Genomic DNA, 22,513 nt, shown 5'->3' with positions numbered 1-22,513 from the left:
TAGTTTCTACCTGGTAAAGTCTTGCTGGGGCTGAGGTATGTCTAGATTTTCTACCTTCATTCTGGAGTTAGCCTTATATGCAATGAATATTCCTTGTGTTTCAGAGAGAGAATAAGGAAATGTATAAAACACTATAAAAACTTTCCAGCTTCCACTGCTCTAACCATGTCCACTCTTTCCCACTCACCCACTCTCACCAAGTAAAAGTGTCACCATTACTCTGATGTAGACATTTATGCCAAACAAAAGAACATGAATTAAAATACTATTTTGTTAAAAGCAGAACAAAGTTCATGATTATAAAAGAAAGTTTATCTATATCACCCTTTTCTCTACTCTTGGTACCACAGCCCATCCCACACAGAATTCTCTGACCCTGAAACACTCTGAAAGTGTTTTTAGGAAGTAGAGAGGCTGGCATGATAGTCAGCATCCACCTAGCCCTTTTACAAATCTCTGAGTTCAGTATTTTTCCTCTTAATAGACAGTGTAAATTATATACCAACGTTGTATCAAATGTCGTGTGTGTACATGAAGCAGCAATTAACAAATGTCAACTGAAAATCTGAACACTTAGCACATGAGTTGTGTGGCTTGTTTTTATGATCATGTAAACTTCGGAAAATTTAAGTTGAAATAGAGCAGAATTTAGCACTTACTTCATCCTTGTGGCATGAAAAATGAACAAAATGCTTGTTAGGAGAGGTAACATTTAACAGATTTTAAAACTATTTCCATTTTAGATAAAGTTCTAATTTATAGCATGCGACTAAGAAATATAAATTACAAATACATTTAAACAGTAGAACAGAAGGAATAAGATGTAACATTACACTGATCACATATTTAATTTCCTTTCATCTACTCAGGCTTCATTCTCTATTGTGTGTAATTGGACTTCACAATTACAACCTAACACAAAAAATACTTACAGTGTGTAATCACTGACCTATATAGCCTAAAGCCCCATTTAAACCTGTATGTTCTACCCATTGTGAACAATGCTTAACATACTCATAGATGGTAACTTAACACTTAAATGTCTGTGGTATGTTAAGCCCAACCTAAAGAGCATTTGTTGGTGATGGTGTAAAAATGATGGTACATTAATCTTTGTTGGAAATGTCCAAAATGTTTGTGAAAATTTGGGTGGATGTTTTCTCTGAAATCAACAAACACACAAGCCAAATAGTTCTTGCCTTAGTGGCAAATGGGCTTTTATCTCTCTTTCTCAAAAGACTATAAACATTTCTCCTACAAAGATCTTATTATATTCTTATGTCTGGCAGAGAGGTCAGAAATTATCTTGTATGGGAAGATCTTAGTAACTATAGTTTGATGGCACACACATATTGCCAAAGAACAAGTAAAGCACTTTAAAATGCAAATTTATTAGACAAATTTTATGCTATATGGCCTTCATATTTTGGCTTTATAAATAATCAAACAATCAAAACATTAAACCTCAAGTAAAATCATACTGGATAAAAACACAGTAAGAAACATGGTTAACTAGACTAAAACCAACCACATTAGCAAGTTTCCTTAAATGTGAAAAGCCAAACCAAATAAAATTGTCTTTGCTTGCTATTGGAAGGACAAAGTTAATCTTGCTTCCCGTGCCATAGAGTTCCATAGCCTGCAAGTAGTCATGGGGAAAGCGCTCACTTGTACTCGCACTGTGTGCCTTTGATAAGAGCAGGACAGAAGGAAATGTCTCTTTCAAAGTCTTTAAAAGCCATGGATGCAGAGAGCAAATGCAATGTTTAAATAGTCTGGTCCCAAATCATGACAAACATCATAGCCAGCAGTACACCAAGAATGGGGGCTGATAAAACAGTGAAATTAACTGTAACAAGGGAGCTATGTATTGTAAACCATAGCAGTTCAGGAGTCTCTTTTCAGCATTGTAGACCAGCTAAAATTTCAAAACTCTATTCGGAGGAGAAGCCTGCACTTCAGTAGTCCAAGTGGTCTTTGACTAAGGCATTATCACCATAGGGAGATCCAGCACTTCAGTTGAATAACCCTAAATTCTGCACTCTCCTGGTTATTGCCAAATTCATCTCAGCTCAGGTCTAAATCCAGGATCACATGCAAGATGTAAAACTGAGTGTTCATGGAGCGTAACATCATCCAGCACACATTGAAAAGAAGCCAGTGAAGTATTATAGATAACTGTAACAAAGAAATGTGGGACCTTCTTTACCATTAAAACATTAGAAAATGCTTAGCTTTGTGGGCTGCCTCACATACTCCAAAGTATTAGTAAGTTTCCACTCTCTACACCTTGCTTTATGATTTTATATGACAGCGAGGAAGGTGCAAGTTTCATGCACAGATTATGCATTATACTCTCCCCCATTCACAAGAGACACAGAATCAGAAGATTTTTTTCTGGTTAATTCATTCTGTCTTGCCTCTTTAGTGGTGCTTAGAGGACAGAGCAGGAAAGAGCTGCAAAAGGAGGAGAAGCCCTTACCTCAAACTGGGGCCAGTTCATTGACATGCCTGGACCGTGATTAGCTCTGAACCACCTTAGATCTTCAATAGCATCTGCTGCTTTAATGTTCTGCTCTAATTCACGATAAATATTTTTATAGCTGTAGGAAATACATTTTGACATTATTACAGAGCTATTAGGAAAATATTATAATTATTATACAGATATTAACTTAGTTATTTTAGAACTTTGATGTATTCATAGTATGTTAAAAAAATTATCTAATGTACACCAGAGAAATCTTGTCATCCATACCACTGTTTAACACAAATCCTAAACTCTCTCTCTATACACACACACACACACACACACACAGTTTAAACTGTACATATCTTTAACTAAATACATAAAGAATGTGGTTGTTTTAACAAGAAAACAGAAATGGGGTGCAAAGTACAGTAAAGTGCACAGATTAACTCTACAGATTAGCAGTACAATTAGTGCAAGACCATATAAATGTGCCACAAAGGTAGTGTTAAGGTACAAAGGGTATCCAGTCATGGCTAATATACACTATAATCCTATCATAATATCCACTCTTCTAAACCTGACAACATGACATTTAAGGCAACTAACAGAAAGAAGCATTCGGTGTAAAAAAAAACAACCCTCTTAATGCCCAAACTACTAAATTCCTTATTTACAAGGGGATTGTTGGGGGTGGGGGGCGGGGTCATTGCTTGTACTATTCTACTTCATTGTGATGGAACTGAGTCTGTCAACATACCTGCAATCCAATTTTTCCTGATAACTAAGAGAAAAGAAAAGAAATCCTCAAGTCCTCAAAATAAAGAGGCTTCTCATACGCCAAGTTCAAAACTAACAGCCAGCTACTATACTGCTCACGTTAAAATCATAATTTAGTCAGATATGTAAAAGTTAACGGTGCATCTATTTTAACTTGTACATAATTCAAAATGATAGCAAAATAAACCCAAAAAATGTGGTTGTAAACAGGAAGTGGACAGTCCTTTAATCCATTGGTCCTTAAATACTGACTTGTCTTCTCCCTCACTGACTACCACCTTAATTTAAGAAGCAGTGCACACAAAGGCAACCCCTCTTTTTTGCTGTTAGTTTTTAAATATGAATTGAGGAAGATCAGATAATAAAAGGCATCTAATGTATTTCCATCCTAGGAGGTTGAAAAGCAAATGTGGCATTTCTTTAAGACAAATTTCTACACACTAATTAGCACATATTTCTCAGACTGTCTGCAAAGATGAGACTGAGATAACAGGAGACCAATCCAATAATTTTTAAATTAGGGAATTGATTCATATTCAGCTTTTATTAAATTATAATGACTTAACATTTTTGTAAGAATTCCAGTGCCACAATATTATTTTGTGGCATTTTCTGCTAAAATATAACACACTTTCATTGCTTGTACAATATTTTGTGACAAAGTATCTTGCAAACTATTTTTTTATTGGAAAAGGCTGTTTCATTGCCCAAGAACCTCCATTCTATTTTATACATATTCAACTTTCTACTAAAAAGAGTATAGGGCAACAGTACTAGATTTCATATTCAGTGGGTTTATTTCTAGCATTGTGTTCACTTAAACTGTACCACTCTAAAAAAAGAACAGAACATTTCTGGTTCTATTGCCTGAGTAGTTACTTCGCTGACAGTATACAGCTGGTGAATGCTACATCTCTCCTATGAGAAATAAGGATGATGTTTTAAAAAGAAAATTAATTTAACCATTCTCTAGGTTCATAAAAAATTTCCCCATAGTGGAAATAGCAGTTACCTACTATTGTACTTCTTTGTGAAGATATAAGGAGGCTGAGTACAACAGGAGCTAGATATTTACATTTCACCAAAAGCCTTTTCTCCCTTTCATAAAGCCTGCTCCTTATATAGACCTACCCCAATAGGGGTACGCTTTATGAAAGGGAGAAAAGGCTTCTGATGAAATTTCATGATTATGTGGAAGAGAACTGCAGTAGGTGTGGATTGTCACACAAGCTTCACTTGCTGAAATTACCTTTTATACTGTCTCTTATTTCACTAGGCAATCCCTAGACCAGGAATGGACTACTGCTACTCTTAGGGGTGAAGCACATGGCCAGGAAGGAGTGGCCTCTGGCTGCAATCCGGCCAAGATCAGACCGGAACCAAGGTGACCGCATAGTCCACTCCCAAAGTGGGCCACCACCTGTGGTCCCAAGTCGCCCCACTCGGGAGCCAAATTAAAACAGCTCCTTTTTAATCCAGTCCTTTGGATCAAAGGGCAGCATTGGGGCGGCTTCCAGGAACTTTGGAGATTTGTGTCATGTTAATGCCGCATCCAGAAGCCACTTCATTTAGCCTGTGTGTTTTGGGCCTTAATCTAATTTCAGAAATCTCTACAAGCAAACTTTAATAAAAGTATTCACCAAAAACATACCACCTTAGAAGAAGTATTGCAATATCTTAACCTGTTACTGTTATACTGATATGCTGTTTGTGTGGTTTTGTTTTTATACTGGTCAAAGACCGAATAAATGTTATTACTATTACTATTTTATTACTAGTATTGCAATATCTTTCACAATAGACAATACTTCTCTTCCAAGATGGTGTTACTATATACGTGCACTTCATATAAAAAGAAACAAGAATCTCTTTAACACTACCATGCTTTAATCAAATGCATGCAGTTCAGAGCAACTGTTTTCTTTACTTCAGTGGGCAGCTGTTATGAAAATTCACTTGCAAATTTCAAAATGAAAGGGTAAAAGCTATAAAAGATTTCCTCTTTTCATCTTTTATAAAAGTTCATAAAACATAACACAACGTTAACTCAAGTTTGTCACTCCAATATAATATCCTTCATAGACTAGTGAGCTGATCACAATTTACTCTAATTTTATTATATTCACATAAAAACAATTTCCATATGTAGCACCTTTCATCTTACATGTTTACCTTGCAACAGTGGACAAATCAAGATGTTTCTGAACTTCCAACAACACTTCTCTGAAAAAACGGAGACGTTTTTCTTCAAACTGTTGACACTGCTCAAAAACTTGTTCCATGTTTTCCATGTACTGAGGTGTAGTACTGTCAAGGTCTTTAAGAGATTTTTCATACTTTTCCTTTGTCTTAAAAAAGGACACACAAAATTATCCAAAAGTATTGGAGTTCTTTAATTATGTACTTTCACCACCTAATCCATACAGACAGGCTAAAACAGTAAATAAATAAATGATACAATTGAGAGAATATTTTTCTAGCACTATTAAACTGAAATTCTGTGTTATACAACTATCCACCAGAAGAGGGGATCATATCAATATGCTATTAACAGCAGACTGTTATTTCCAAAAACAGAAATTACAAATTCAAAAAAGGTAAACAAATTAGAAAACTAGGCCTAAATAAACTCAGCAATATGCCGAAGGCAAGAATAACTTCATTGCATTACCTTCTCTTATATCTCAACACTAAGCTAAAATCTAGAGGCTGGTCCTGCAGAGACATCCTAGTTTAGATTCAGGAAGTGCCAAGTTAATTCTGACTCTAGCCAAATTTGGACAAGGAATTAAAGTACAATATACATTACAATAGTAAGCCTTCAGATTGTGCACCACCACTCCTATCTCTTCCTTTGGTGAAACCACATGACGTAGTTCTGATACTTTTATTTCATATTTTGATTAACCACAGCTTGCCCTTGAAACCCAGCAAATTGATTATACTTAAGTATGGTGAATGGGAGGGAAAACAACTTAAAATGCAGCCTTAAAATTGACTTGTTTCTAATCATCACTGTTAAAATTAGCCACAGTTTAAGGTTTAGATGCAACACTGAAGTATGATTAATCGAAAATGAAAGCAAAGTTTTCCAATTTCCTCTCTGTAGCCACATCAAAGGAGACAGAACACAGGGGTCAAAAGTTTACTGTGCCCTGTTCTTTATTGATAAACTACAATTCAGTGTTAGGCCTAGATTCGCCCCTGGAAGCGCTGAGTTGGCTTCTTTTTGCACCGTGGAAAGGGCGCCATAGCCACCACTGCAACTTTTCCAGGCTCTTCAGCACAGCATGCCTACACACTGAGCCAAAGATGCGGTGTGACACCGCCCACCGTGCAGTTGGTTGGGCAGCGTGCCACCAGCACGATGCCAGTGTGGGAGTGGGCAGTCGCCACGTCCCCACTCTGCCCTCACGCCAGTGTACTTTGTCGGTCTGTTTAGGACCACAGTCTCTCAAATGAATTTTAAAATGACCAAAGTAAAACAAATTAATCAGCAAACTATTTGAGACGCTTTGGACAGTATCCAAAACATCTTGTTGAATCTCTGCTAATTAAAAGATGTCAATTTTAGGTGTACTTTAAAAAATATATATTTAGAGAATACATTATACCAAGTTTGCCAAATCTCAAAATAATAGTGCAAAGTTCCATTACATAGAACTCTATTTTAGAAGTTTTCAGAACTTTTCACATAGCATCATAAAATAAATTGAGAACATGTGTTGTCTATCTATGCACACAAACACACAAACAGTTAATAATATAAAAGAAAGATAATTCTTTACTCTTTTCCTAAGACCATTTCTACATTAACAGCCCTAGCTGTATTTACTGATCAGCAAAAATGAAATAATATTGACATTTGTTTACACTGGAAGCTTGTAAAGTACTGTCTTCAGAATAATGCACAATTTACCTTAAGCACATCCTGTTTACTTTTATCCACTTTGTCTTGCAGTTTCTTTAACTGTTCTGGATTCAGTGCTGGGTCAGCTTTGCTATTAGCTTCTCTGGATACAGCAAGTTTTTCTTCCTTACAGGCTGCATGATATGCTTTCTTAGCAGTTTCCATCTGAGTTGAGACAGTTTTAACACTTATATGTATTTAATGTTTGTACAGAATCATTATGAAAAACCAGCAGAAATTATACAGTTTCAGAAATTATATTACTGTAAGAAGCATTTGTCAAGATATACTGTGTTCTTCGACTGTTTTGGATTATATTTCCCATAATTCCTGGCCGAAGGTGTGGGAAACTGGAGATTAAGGTTGCTTTAAATTAACTGAAAATTGTATGGTGAAAGAAATATGCAGTAATGGATTACTACAGAAACAGATTTGAACACCAACACTTAAAATCCAGGATTATTTCTTGGTTGTTGTTGTTTTTTGGATCCATCAACTGCCATATATACTTGACTATACGTCAACCTCATGTATAAATCCAGGGCAAGTTTGGGAGCCAAAATTGTGGATTCTGACCCTTGGATGAATTGAAGGTAAAACTTAGGCGCATGTAACAAAGGATGAAAAGGATGAACCAAAGGAAAATAATGCTGAAGAATTTAACAAAATTCTAGTAGGCATATCTATTTGTGCTCATACTAAAGGCTGGATGCATGAGGAGGGAACTATGATAAATGGTGGCCATGTGATGTGTGCAGGAGGAGACCAGGAACAGGCAGGGATAAGAAAATGCACACATGTCAAAAAGGATGCGAAGACAAAACAAATGGTGACTTTGTTAACACTGATTATAGTCTTTAACATTAATGTTATAACTTTGCCTGTGCTTCCATTTTCCCAAACAGGCATTCAAAAAGGTGAGAAGCAGTGGCGCTGTGGAGGAAGCACAGGGGTTCAGTGCTTCTTTTAGCTCTTCTCCGGATGGATGAAGCTTCTGCCTTTTTCCCGTTCTACTCAGAGATGGGGATGGTTCCTTTTCTGATAAGAGTTAAAGTACACGGCTTACACTGACCCATGGATAAGTTGACCCAGGTTAACTTATACACTTAACTTATGAGTACATACAGTAATTCATATTTTGTTGATTAATCAAGTTTCAAATAATTGTCATCTAATCCTCAATATAAACACTTTAAGAAACTAAAAGTAGTATCAAGTACCTTACTGTTTTGGCAGTACAATGTTAAGTATGTCTGTTGTTGTCGTGTGCCTTTGAGCCATTTCCAACTTATGGCAATCTTAAGGCGACCCTAGCATGGGGTTTTCTGGGGCTGAGACTGTATAACTCACCATGGTCACCTTGTGTATTTCCATGGTCAAGTAGGGAATTGAATCCTGATGTCCAGAGTCATAGTCTGACACTCAAACCACAGCACCATGAGTTTCCTAGTAGGTATTTTCTCACTGGTGAGAAAATGCCATTTGTAATAGGGAATGAAAAATTTCCAGTAGGACTTCAATCCCAAAACAGTCTCCAATAAAGGGCAGCCTTGTTATCTCTCCAATTAAAAAGGTGTCTCTCCTGGATTTAGGGCAGCCAAGTTCTTTGCTGCATCTCCCTGAGGTACAAACAGAACCCCACAGATGCTTCTCCTGTAGCCTCCTTTCTAGGCAAAGAAAGGAAGGCCTAGCACCAATTGGAAGGATTCACTGGATATTACAGGGGACAACTAGATGCAAGGATCTCACTTTTGGCAGCAGCCTTCCCACACCTTCTATAACATCTAGTCCTGTAACTAGAGGCAAACCAACAACTTCCAGAGTGTGGTTTAACGGATGGAATTAGACATCTGTCTGAACTGTAGAATATGCACCAATTACATACCTCTTTTAGCTTTTTTGCCCACGGTTTCTGAGCTTTCCTAAATCCATCTTCAGCTTCTTTAGTTTCCTTAAATCCACCTATCATCTGCTTGTGAAAGGAGTCCTTCTGCCAGTTCTTTATCTTTTCAAAGTCTTCATTCATTAGCGAAGCTTTTACTTCTAAATGTAGTTCACTTACTTTTTCAGCTTCAGACATAAATGCATGCCAAGCCTTTTCAACAGTTCCATACTGTGGCCCTGAAAACAGATGGAAAAAATTTATCAGAAAATAAATCATTGTTCTCATTGCATCCAGAGATACAGGATGAAAGAGAAGCATACTATAAAATCAGCTCACATACTATGTAAGATTTTCTGCACACACTTTGCAGCTTAACTTTGTCAACTCTATAATCAAATGCCTAATTTCATATATTTTGGCAAGCTTCTATATTTCTTTCCCAACAAAATATATTTTAACATTCTGTTGGAGATAAAAACAAGCTCTTGCTTTTCAAAAAAACTAGGCCCGCTTCAGTGAATTGTCAGGGGATCACCAAATAACAATAATAAAATCAGTACAAAATGTAAAACCACACACCTACGAATTTATTTAAAAATCACAGAGTATATCATTCTTGCTTAGAAATGTGCATTTCCCTGACTGTAGAATGACATCAGATATAGGTTCCAGGAGAGCCATCTTTGGAAGAAAACTCCATGAGCAGTGTGGCATGTTTAAAAGCCCCCTTTCCAGTGAACAGGTAACATGGGCCCCATACAGACAGGCCAAAATAAAGCTGCTTTGGGTCACTTTGGAGGTATGCTGTTTAAATGATGCATGCATACTAAAAGTCCGGAAGCTGCACCAAAGCCACAATCCAGTCTTAAGGAGTGGAGCACAGCTTTGGCACACCTTCCAGACTCCTAGTATGCATCATATAAACAGCATACTGTACCTCCAAATTTACCCAAAGCAGCTTTATTTTGGCTTGTCTGTATAGGACCATGAAAACCCTCCTAATGTCTGAATGGGCTTGTGCAGAAACATATACTTTAAGTATCTAAGTCCCAAGCTGTTACAAGAGCAGTAATCAATGTCATCAATTAGGAAATGGTGAGATGTTTTATATAGCCAGTCCTTGATAGCAACCTAATAACTGAAAATATTTGTTCAGAAGCAACCTCACATACACATACTATATCAATGCAATTTAGAGATTATGAATGAATCAACAACATTAACTACCTAGGCTCACCCAGTGCAGGCAAGGTCACAGGTATTATTACTATTACTATTACTATTATTATTATTTTTACCCCACTCTTTTCCCAGGACTGGGACTCACAGGTAGCACACTATCCCCACTGGTGTGGAGCAATGTTTGCTACAGAAGCCACTGTACCCCTAGTAACAATATTCAATCCAGCAATACAACTTGAAAACTGAGCTTTCAGAATCCACATCTAAAATGAGCACCTCCCTCCTTGCATGGCAGGTGAACCATCTATTAACACAACCTTCACTGTATTTCAATTGAGTTTCAGTTCCATCAAGTCCACAACCAGTTCCAACCTCTGTTTCAGCTCTTCCATCATTTCTGACTCTGATGTAAAGAAAAAAACAGAACTGGCTATCAGCATATTGAAGAATGCTCACTGCAAATCACTGCATGACCTTTCTCTTTAATTTCATGCAGATATTTAAAAGCATGAGAGAAAGAAGAAGCCTGTGGGGCCTCATAATGCAAATGCTATGGGGTTGAGTAGTTCCGCCAAACATGTCCTGGGACAATCCCTAGTTGCCATAAAGCTACACCACACAAGGCAATCCTAGTGCATATATTGAGGACTCAAAGTGGCTGTGCAGACAGCCCCAAAGGGGCGGCTTCCAGCCGCCCCTTTTACAGCCAGAATGGGGTCGCAGCAACTGCACGCCACAGTGCCACAGTGCTCCTTTGGCAGCATATGGCGTCACGCCACCCTGAGGGCAGAGCTGGGGCATGCATCATATGGATGCTACATCCCCAGGCCAGCTGTTAAGGATGGTCTGCTTAGGGCCTGTGTTGAAGACCTCCACAAACGTGGAGGTCTTCAACACAGATTTAAAAGCAGAACAGCCAGAAATACATGGAGGAGAAGCAGGAGAACCAAAAGGTCCTTTACTTCTGGCAACCAACCTAAACTTATTTACAGTTGTCACAAAATCACAGAGTTGGAAGAGACCACAAGGGCCATCCAATCCAAACCCCCTGCCATGCAGGAACTCACAATCAAAGCACCCCTGACAGATAGTCATCCAGCCTCTGTTTAAAGACCTCCAAAGGAGGAGGCTCCACCACTCTCCGAGAGAGTGTGTTCCACAGTCAAACAACTATCAGGAAGTTCCTCCCAATGTTGAGGTGGAATCTCTTTTCCTTTAGCTTGAATCGATTGCTCCGGGTACTATTCTCTGTAGCTGCCACAAACAAGCTTGTTCTATCCTCATATGTGACATTCCTTCAGATATTTTAATATGGCTTTCATATCATCTCTTACCCTTCTCTTCTCCAAGCTAAACATACCCAGCTGCCTTAGTCACTCCTCATAGGCCATGGTTTCCAGACCTTTCATAATTTTGGTCGCCCTCCTCTGGACACACTCAAGCTTCTCAAAATCCTTTTTTAATTATGGTGCCTAGAACTGGACACAGTATTCCAGGTGAGGCCTGACCAAAGCAGAATAGACTGGTATTATTACTTCCCTTGATCTAGACACTATACTTCTATTGATGCAGCCTGTAATCGCATTGGCTGTTTTTAGCTACAGCATGACACTGTTGACACATGTTCAATTCGAAGGACTCCTATATCCCTTTCACATATAGTCTTGTTAAGCCAGGTGTCCCCCATCCTATATCTATGCATTTCATTTTTTCTGCCGAAGTGCAGTACCTTACATTTCTCCCTGTTGAAATTCATGTTGTTAGTGTTGGCCCAACTATCTAATTCACACATATTTTTCTTAAGCCTCCTCACTATCAACATGTAGTAAAGACAGTAGAGCATCCACATATTATTGTGGTTTTCACAACCTAGATCCTAGTCTCATATTTCTTTACATACAATTTATTAAGCAGGGCTAAAACTCTCAATTTTTGTTTTTATTTGTTTATTTTTCTTTTGAAACCTGAAGTCAGTATTACTCATTGGCATTGTGACTCTGTAGACCAGGGTTCAATCCCTGCTCAGCCACCAAAACGCACTGAGTAACCTTGGACAAGTTATGTTCTATCAGCCTCAGAGGATGGCAAAGGCAAAGTCAAACCCCCTCTAAACCTGTGATAGGGGCACTTTGAAGGTACACAACAAACAAATTATGAAGAATAAAGACCTTACTAGATGACACTTTGGACGGTATAGAAAAAAAACAAAAGGGTTCTTTTTATTTTGAGGAATATCCTAATGTGCCCTAAATAATTAAGCAAGATTGCACTTTTAAATCAGTACAGAAAACAAAAAATACCCAATCATTTTAAACAGTGGTATCAACAAAGACAAAAGTTCTGTTTACCTTTTTCTACAAGCTGTCTCCATCTTTTTGCCCATTCTGTTAATTGCTGAGCATAGACCTTTTCTATCCTTGCACGCTCATGAATACAGTTCATAAGATCACTGCAAAGTCTATGACCATCATCGATACGTTTCACTGTCCGCTTATAGTTTCCAACCTAAAAACAGAGAAACATTTATAAATGTAGCTAGGGTTAAGACAGCTGAGACAAAACCAACCTTCACTTCTTAAAATATGTTTAAATTGGAAGTGCATTGCTTTTCTTTTCTTTAAAAGGTAGCATAAATTATTAGAATTCTCTGGATGAGAACTAAATTTGTATTTCTATTAAGTTTGGAATGCCTGTTACTAGTTAATCAAAACCTGTTAAGTGACTATATATTGTCATTGTAGTCAAGTTGTTCATAAAGTCAATACTTCACATCTAACGTTATCCTGAAGCCTCCTCACTCCAAGAGAAGTACCATGATCAAGTACCATTATCTTCAAATGTAATTATGCCAAAGATAGGATGTTGGTTTCTATGGTACTGCTAATGTGATTTATGAAAATGTGTTAGGGAGCAATATCATTGCCTCTTCAATCACATCTAGATTTACTTTTTCTACTGTACTCCAGATACATTTAATTGTTTGACATTATCACACATGGACAAAGTCAACAGAAATGTTTTTTACAATTTACTATGCAGCATAAACCAGGGGCAAGCAATTCTAGAAGTTCTGGGGGCCAACTCTTCTCAGGATCTGCTACATAATACCCTGCTGCCACACACTGCCAAATCTGATTGCAGAAGTGACTAGAAATCCATTTCTAGTTTTGGAAAAACGTGCCGGTCTATAATACCCACCGAACGCAAGAGAACACAAGCTAGGAAAGACTGCAGCAGTTTGCTTTTGTGTGAGTCTATAGGGAAGGACAGGATTCTGCCCCTTCCTCTTTCCTTTCTGAGTTGAGGGCAAACTACATTTGCACTCTGAATTCATCCTGAGGCAACTGAACTAAGTTGAGGACAAAGGGAGAAAGTGGAAAGAGGAGAAAGAAACCATGACATCTGAAAAGCAGCTAAGAAAGTGGGATGGTGGAGCATTCATCAGTACTTTCCCTGCCAAATCAGGATAGTTAAGAGATTATGAGAATGCACTGATTGTCAAAACAGTTTTTTTCTTTTAGTTTTCCCTGGTGAAGGTACATGTTACTTATAAAAGCAAAGATCTTTGCATTTACAAGATGAACAGTTATACCCATGTAAGCAAGTTTAGACATCATACTAAGCCATAGTTTGAACTTCGGTAGCATTTGTTAGGTGGTATATGCCTTTAGATCTGTAATCTGCTTTTGTTTACCATTTTTTGAGCTTTTAACATCACTGCTGCCTTTAGAGTAAAATAGCTGCCGGAGACTGAGCAACAGCTACAATTATGGTCTGGCCATTCACACATCAAAAGAAACTAGAGACCTTGCAAATCACAGTTTAAAGCCAACTTCAAACCAATATTTCTGTTTCTGGGTTGCCAACTGACTATTAACCAAGATTTGACGTAATGTCTGAACTGAGTCAGTTCTAGCTGAAAAATAGGAACCTGGTTAAGTTAGTGGCCTGATTATTTATTCTGCACATTTGTTAAAGATAAAAGAAACTGTCGTTTGTTTTCAGCTCGAATGCTTCTGAAGACAAACAGGATTTAAAAGTTCTTTACAGTTTTTAATCTCAACATTCTGACTGACAAACATATCTGTAATAAATTAAGGTTTACCAAAAAAAAGTAACAATTATTCCTCTCCTCCTGTTTTTACTAAACATAAAGAAATTACCAGCTGCTTTCTTCTGCACAGAACATGCAAATATGATGAACTTCCTTGGGATAGCTGGTATGATGCTCAAAATGTTGGAACTTTCAGGTATCAAATAAATGCATTAATTAAATGTTGTAAAACTTGTAAGTATTGCACATTTTTCTTCAATTAGCAGGACATTAAACTTCAACTAGCAGGACATGAAGTGAACTGAACTGCAGTAGGTTTTCAAATGTTTATGATTGTGTGGAATGTTGGCATTTTCTTAGCAAGTCTTCATAAACCATGGGTAAAGAAGAAAAAATCAGCTTTGCAAACCACACACACACGCATGCACGATAAACAGAGCTTTGCCTTTGAAAAATTAGCCATTTCCTTTTAGTTAATGTGCATAATAACAATACTGCTGATCAGTTTATGTAGAACCATGGATGCAATGAGCTATTAATAGGATGCCCAAGCCCTTTTCTTTAGAAACCACAAAGTGCTTTTTAAGAGTATTCTCCCTTTCAAATGAAACTTAATTTTGAACTGTCTAGAAACATGAGCCCAAATGTCAGCTGGCATATGGAATTAGTTGCAGTTTTTCAGATTTCACCTATTACAGCCTAATGCTAGCCATGTCCTAACCCAATGAAGGAACTGTGAGAACCCAAACCTGCACTCCTCTCTTTTTCCCAACAAGACTGAAGCATTATGCCCACACTGGTATTAATCAAGGTTGGTTTTAAAAGGCAAGATAAAAAGCAGGTTTGTAAACTGCAGTTACCAAGGAGAAAGCAAATTTATGCAAGTGAGGGTAGGGAAAGATGTCTGCCAGGTATGTTTGGATAGAAAGCAAAATATACTGAATTCAGCAGATTTAATAGTTTCTGCTGCTTCCTGTTCATTTTTCACTAATTTTAATGAGAAAATAATTTGGCATGGTATATTGCATCTTGTGGTTTATTTCCCACAACATAGAAAAAATGATTCACTCTTATAACGCCTACGTGTTTGCCTATCTTTGTACGCAGTTGAGAAACAATTATTTTGATTCTTAGAAAAATAAGATACAGGTTTTTTGTCATCTAAGAGAGATTAATGAAGCTACTATTGCTGTTCTTTAATACAGCACACATCTTGCAACTGTTGTAAGCCTGTGCTTTTGTCGCAAGAGAGAGATTCATTACCTAGCAAAAGGTCCAAATTAGCAGAGGCAACACAAGCAAGAAAAGAGTTACCTTTATTAGCAATGCAGGCCTATTTTTTTCTCCTGTTTGATTTGTAACACTTTGCCTGATGAAGAAGGCAATGAAGCTTCGAAAGTTTGCAACATGTATATTGCGCATTTTGGTTGGCCAATAAAAGTATCACTGTTTGTTGGATTTTCCCCCCCTAATTACATTTTTATTGAGTTTTTACAATAAAACACATGAGTTCTGTAGAACAATGAGAAAAACAGCAGCAGCAGCAGCAACTAACTACAAGGGTCATGGGTATGTATCTGATGAATAATAGTTATTCTGTAGCAGAATAAAAAAATTAGTTTGCAGCAAGAGCCAGAAATTCTGGTTTATCAAGGTGCAGAGTGTCCGTCCAAAAATCAATCTGTGAAGCAGGAGGTTGGATCCGGTGGGAGTGAAGATTAACATAGTCAATAAAGATCATCCAGTCTTCTTGAAATGTGTCAGTCCTTTTGTGGCCAACGCAAAACCTCATCGTAGCAGTTTCTCCATCAACCACTTACCCCAAATTCTAGACCACCAGTTCTCAATGGAGAGGTCACCTGACATCCGACATTTGGCTACCTCTAATCTGGCAGCAGTATTAAGAAAAAATATCAGTTTCCTATGTTTCGAGTTAAAATTACCTTAGCAAATACAGAAAGCAAAAGCAAAACTGGACAGAAATTTATGGTTTGATCAGTGATACATCAAATTTGATAGAGAACTGCATCCCAGAATTTTCTCACTTTAGGACTGTTTGGTGGATTTTTTATTGGGCTTGCTATATGGCCAACATGGCTTCCCCTGGATGTTATATAGGAAAAGAGTAAGTTCATTTCTGCAGCAGAAATAAAGGTGTGCATTCTAGAAGTCCACAGCAACCTTCCCATGAGGTTAATTCCTTTAACTCTGAGCATGGTTTACAACAATAGCAATAATTAGAATTACTTCACAGTGTAGGAATCCTGTGCTCACCCTCTTTTTGAGTTCTTTCTGTCTTTGATTCTCCAAGACCAAAGTACTCTGTTGCTCTTCTGTTGCTGTTGCATGTCTCTAAGTCAATTCCAATTTATGGTAACCTTAAGGTGAACCTATCACGGGATTTTTTGATGCTTACAATGTGTTACTTGCTCAAGGTCACCCATTGGTTTTCCATGGTGGAACAGGGATTCAGACTCTGGTCTCCCGAGTCTTAGTTCAACTGCCAAACTACAATGCCATGCTGGCTGATACTGATTGTAACACACCCCAGAGCTATCCCACTTGCTTCACCTAATTCATAGCCCCCCAAACATCATGGCAATAGCATAAGCAAGAACAACAGCACAGGAGAGGTGGGATGTATGCATAAGTGACACGGCACAGATAGTACTGCCCTCCTTTATCTATGTAAAAAAACTGGTCTTACATGAACACATACAAAAGATCTGCCCACTGATTATGTGGACTCATTTTATATACCACATATAATTTTTGAGTGATCTGCATTTCTTGAATGTAACTTCTGGCATGGAAATAACTAAAAATGCTCCCCATTGAAAAGCACTTGCCTGGTCCATTTGCAAGCCATTGCTTTCTGTGGAAACAACTCTCCATTTAATTCCACTTGCTTCCTAGAGGTCCAGAGAAGGAGATGCAGGGACGGAAGTGGTATTTCCCCCTTTCCATCCTTCCTTATGGCCCCATACGTTTTACCCTTGACTTATCCACGGGTCATATCAAAATCCAGGATTTTGACCCTGAAACCTTCCCTCAACTTATACATGAGGTCGACTTATACATGAGTATATATGATAATGGGGCACGTGCTCATGGCGCGTGCCCCACAACACAGTGCATGCACAAGCCCCATTACTTCTAGGGGTTTGAACATATACATTTTTTCCTTTACACAGAGTTTCGACAGTGGAACACACTCCCTAGGAGAGTGGTAGAGTCTCCTTCTTTGGAGGTCTTTAAACAGAGGCTGGATGGCCATCTCTGAGGGGTGGTTTGATTGTGTGTTCCTGCATGGCAGTGAATTGGAATGGATAGCTCTGGTGATCCCTTCCAACTGTATGACTATTATTCTGTCTATTATTTAAAACCCTGCTGACATTAGTATATACGTGACAATTACATGCCTAATATACAAATCTATTTAACAATGTCTTTACAAGGTGAGAAATTTCTAGTTGAAAAACCAAGGATGGAAAGGAAAACAATGTGTGGGTGTATAAGTTAATAAATGCTACAAAGCCCACACCAAATACATTTTTGCAAATATTTTCATGAGAGGCTCTTGCATCAGCTCTTGGCCTGCCATTGTAACTATAACACATTGTGGTCTAACAGCCAAGGCTACACATGCAAGTGTAGATTTCATTGAACAGTTATCCCTTGTGCAAAGCCATCTACAGACTGACAAGGCAGATACAAGGCCCTTGTTTGAGCTTGCAACTAGAGTAAATATCTTGGCTCAAAATCATTTAAGCCCTATTTTCATAGCAGGACACAAATAAAGATTTAGAAGGACATGTTGGGGAAGGTCTGCCCATGATTCTCAAGAAGGGTTTTCTTATTTTGCAGAGTGAGTGGAACACTGTTCTACTTTCAGCAGTCTACTCATCTGCCTGGATATAATTCCTTCTCACTTATGACAATGTGGCAAATGCTTCATAGTATTTTCATATGCCACAGGTATGGCTAAAAGGAGTCTTTAACACTAAAAAGTTCCATCTTTTTCATAGGAGAACCCTCTCGAATACAATGAACAAAATGCAGCTAATAAATGCCAGGATCAACAGGACTTGGGTGAATTTGATTTAAATCAATTTGACTTAAATCTAGATTTAAATTTCTAATCAGAAAGACTCAGTTTAATCATGTGATTTTCCCTCTCCCTCAAAAAGGGGACTATTCCTTGCTATAAGCTTAAAAAATATTTTACACCATTCAGAGTTACCAAAGACTCATTCTTGCTGATATAGGTGCGGTACAGACTGCTCAAAAAGTGTGGCCTGCTGGTGCCTATTTTACCGCCGGAGGGAAGCCTCAGCTGCCAAACAGCATGGCTTCCCACTGGCAGAAAAAGATCCCACAAAAAGGGGGTTCTTTTTACGCCACAGAGGTGGCGTAACAAGTGCGCCACTGGCGCAGTCATTACATAAGTGACTCATGGCGCCATGTGGACGCCGCACAGAACTTACGTAACAATGGTGGTGCTCATGTATACAGGGCACCGCCATTGTTACACCCTCGTCACGTGCGAGGGTTGAGGGACGTGTGGGTGCTCCCTCACACGTGGCAAGGGCGCCGCAAAGGGAGGTATGTACGAGCCATAATCTTAATATTTACACCCAGATGAAGGTTTCATATTTAAAATATCAACTTTTTAGATTAGTTTTACAAAAAATACTGATTTGGTTCCAGCAATTCCCAAACTCTGGTCCTCCAGGTGTTTTGGACTTCAGCTCCCAGAAGCTTCATCCATCTTCACCAATGGTCTGGGATTCTGGGAACCAAATTCCAAAACACCTGGAAGGCCAGAGTTTGGGAATCACTGGATTATACTATTAGAAACATATTAGATCATAGATAATTATGAACATTTGAATATCACTGCAAAAACCTATATTAAGAGACAGACTGTTACATCAAACCACAGGTGCATCTAGTCAACATTTCATTCTCCACTGTAATCAGCTAGAGCAGTGGTCCCCAAACTGTGCCCTTTAATGGATTTTGGACTTCAGCTCCCAGAAGCCTCAGTCATGTTGGCCAATAGTCTGGGGTTCTGGGAGCTGAAGTCCAAAATCTCTTAAAGGGCACAGTTTGGGGACCGCTGAGCTAGAGTGTTGCAGGGAACTCACAGGCCTGTTACAGACTGCCAAAATAAAGCTGCTTCGGGTCTCTTTGGAGGTATGCTGTTTAAATGATGCATGCACCCTAAGAATCCAGAAGCTGCACCAAAGCTGCACTCCAGTGCTTAGGAATGGAGTGTGGCTTTGGCGCAACCTCCGGACTCTTAGGACTCATGCATCATTTAAATAGCATACCTCCAAAGAGACTCGAAGCAGCTTTATTTTGGCAGTCTGTAACAGGCCACAGTGATCTGATTAGGTATGTGAAAGCCTAGAGGGGAAAAAACTGGAAGGGGAAGATATTCCCCCTAACTATCCCCCTATGAGCCTTTTTGGTTTTTTCTTTTCTATTTTTTAAAGTTGAGTAAAATATTCAAGACACGATTAATATCTGACCTTTCCTCCCCAACTGTTCAGATTCTTTCAGCTTCAGCAGGTTGTGGAAAAAAATGATCTAAAGTTTAGAAATACATCAGGTCAAGTAAGAACTGATATATGAAAAATCATAGAAACTTGTTTCAATTCAGGAAGCCTTTGGTTTTTAGACATACGTGAAAATAATAAAAATGATAGATCAGAAACAGCAGAAAGATTTGGCTGTGGCAGGTTAGAAAATCAAACTAGTTATAGAAAAACTTTACTTAAAATTAGTATATGTTATTTCCTTTCTTACCTCCCCCCACCCCTTTCTAAAGCTCATATTCTGAAAACAAGTGCTTTTTGTGCCTAGTTGACACTGTGTGGTTAAGAATACATAACTTTCTTTGTTATACTGGAATGGTGATGGATTCATCTTTAACTTTCTCAGACTTGTCATAAGTTAATGCTCTCTCGGTTGCTGCTGGCCCCCACATTACCATCAGCCACTGAGCTGTCCATGTATTCAGGCAACCACTTGGATTCAGAAATGCTGAACTAAGCACATTTAAAAGTAAACATAATTAGTATATTTGTTTTATCTGAATAAACTATACTTTAAAATTGAACACATTAAAACATGATAATTCTACATGCAAACCATGTTATATATAATATTACATTCTTAAATAAGTGACTTTTGATCTGCAATAGATAAATATACATAGATTAATACATGTATGTGCTAAACAGTATTTTGTATTTTTCCATTTTTCCTCAAAATTTCCCTGCAATTCAATTTTACATCCCTCCCTAAAAAATAATCAAAGAAACAGTTTCTTTCAATGTCATCAAAATTTCAAGAAAGTTTACATCTCTTCACTGTACATTTTGTGCAGTCTGACACTATATAGACCTGAACATAAAAAAAAAGATTTTCCATTGCACCATTTTACGAAATCTTTAGGAAACTAAAGCTTGGGCAGAGGGCCTAAATACAAAGCACCAGCGCCTGTCTGTTATTGGAAGCTAGGTAAGGTCAGTCCTGATTAGCACTTGAATGGGACACTGCCAATGAATATCAGACACTGTGGTTATATTTCAGAGGAAGAAACTGACAAAACTACCTCTGAGTATGCCTTGCCTAAGAAAACCCTATGAAATGCATGGACTTGCCATAAGATGCCAGGCAACGTAAAGACACAAATGCGCATACACGCAGAGAGACATACAGAGAGCCTGGTAATAATATACAAACATGTCTTAAGAATTTTGTTGATCATCCTAAAAGAAAATTCTCCATAATACAGTGTGCCCGCGTTATACGCGGGTGCGCTATACGCAGCTTTGAGCTCACGTGCTCAAGCTGCGCGGGAGCACATGAGGCACAAGGGGCAGTGCGTCTCATTTAGATGAATTGGGGGTGCGCCCATGGCGCATGCGTGCCGCTGCGCCACCATACACAAGCCCCATTCAAGTGAATGGGGCTCAAGCATAGGCAGAATTCACCTTAAGTGGGGGGAGGGGGTCCAGAATGGATCCCCCGTGTAAGGCAAGGGTCCACTGTACATATTTCTGGATGGGCTTTCCCCCAAAGCTTTGAAACTAATTATAGCAGACCCTGCAGACCAGGAGGACATCGGTCAAGTTTTCCATGTGGCTGAAAGCACAAAAGGTACTTTTTCACAGTGGAAGAAAGATTATCTCATTTCAGTTTAAGTATACCTGTACACTCAATCTCACACTTCAGAGAGGCATCACTTAATACTATGAGAAATTTCAACAGGGTTGTTGCCATTGTTATTTATTGATACAGTGAAATCAGTAATCATTTCTAATGTTATATTTGTATCTTTCTCAGTGGCTTTGGTGGCTTACACAAACATTCTAATCTGATCCTTGCAACAAACATATGGATATAGATTATACAACTCAGGATCCAGTGATGTGCTTCTACTCCTTTTTATAGAATCAGCACTCTCCCTTCCTTCTGCAGTCCCCCATACACCTAAAAACCTGCTCTAGAGAGCTCAAAACAATATGGCACATGGTTTTGCCAATGCAGAGGGCTGTAGAAGTAAATGAAAGACCAAATTCTGCTTCAGCTGAAAATGGAAATACACCACTGGATATTGGCAATGAACAGCAATTTGCCAAAACTGCACAGAAAACTTCATGAATCATCACAAATTTAACCATGTTTAACTAGACACAAATCTAAGGCTCTGCAAGTCCAAGTCTGCATAAGTTAACCACCACATAGAGTTGGGGGAAGGGGAGTCATATCCAGGCAAACACAAACTCATATCCTCTCTCATCTGCTTCCCATCCCCAATCTCAGATGGCAATGTCCAAACCAAGGCAAGACATGTTTGCTTCAAACAGTACCTCTCACTCTGTGTATTGCCTTCTATGAGCATTGAAGGGGAGTGGAAGGCAGACAAGTTTTCAGAGCAGAAGTCTTTTTCTTATAATTGTGTGATGGTGTGAAATTAAGGGGGGAAAACCTGACAGGAATTTTAAAATACAAACTGGACACTTGACTGCAGCTACGAAGGTTTTCCTCTACTTGTTCTAATTTAAGAATTCAGACTTAGGTGTAACAGACATTTCATAATGCATAGAAAGGCTCACCTTCTTATCATTTTTAAAGAATTACAACTTTATACAGCAGCCTTCTCCATACCTAGTGCCTCCTAGATGTTTGGGATTTCAATTTCAATCAGGCTAGGAG

At 38.4% G+C, this 22,513-nt stretch overlaps 1 protein-coding gene across 10 annotated transcripts in view; it reads right to left on the bottom strand.

Moving 5' to 3' along the window:
• LOC149312614 (protein kinase C and casein kinase substrate in neurons protein 2) overlaps positions 1-22,513 on the bottom strand; it is a 68,655-nt gene that overhangs the window by 9,079 nt on the left and 37,063 nt on the right. For 7 of the 10 annotated variants that reach the window (XM_089524994.1, XM_089524992.1, XM_089524995.1 and 4 more), the window contains 6 exons: positions 12,576-12,732; positions 9,046-9,281; positions 7,170-7,325; positions 5,423-5,598; positions 3,231-3,254; positions 2,483-2,603 (listed from right to left, as the gene is read on the bottom strand). In XM_089524994.1, the coding sequence (XP_089381120.1) occupies positions 2,483-2,603; positions 3,231-3,254; positions 5,423-5,598; positions 7,170-7,325; positions 9,046-9,281; positions 12,576-12,732 (870 nt within the window). Of the gene's footprint in view, positions 1-2,482; positions 2,604-3,230; positions 3,255-5,422; positions 5,599-7,169; positions 7,326-9,045; positions 9,282-12,575; positions 12,733-20,279; positions 20,301-22,513 lie in introns of those variants that run through there. The other 3 variants (XM_089524987.1, XM_089524989.1, XM_089524996.1) reach the window with 2 other exon arrangements.

The sequence above is a fragment of the Sceloporus occidentalis genome, unplaced genomic scaffold (genome assembly GCF_023333645.1).
Source record: "Sceloporus occidentalis isolate IW3139 unplaced genomic scaffold, rSceOcc1.0.p SCAF_5, whole genome shotgun sequence".
NCBI lineage: Eukaryota > Metazoa > Chordata > Lepidosauria > Squamata > Phrynosomatidae > Sceloporus > Sceloporus occidentalis.
The sequence above is the reverse complement of the archived record's forward strand: the minus strand, read 5'-3'. Positions and strand labels throughout refer to the sequence as shown.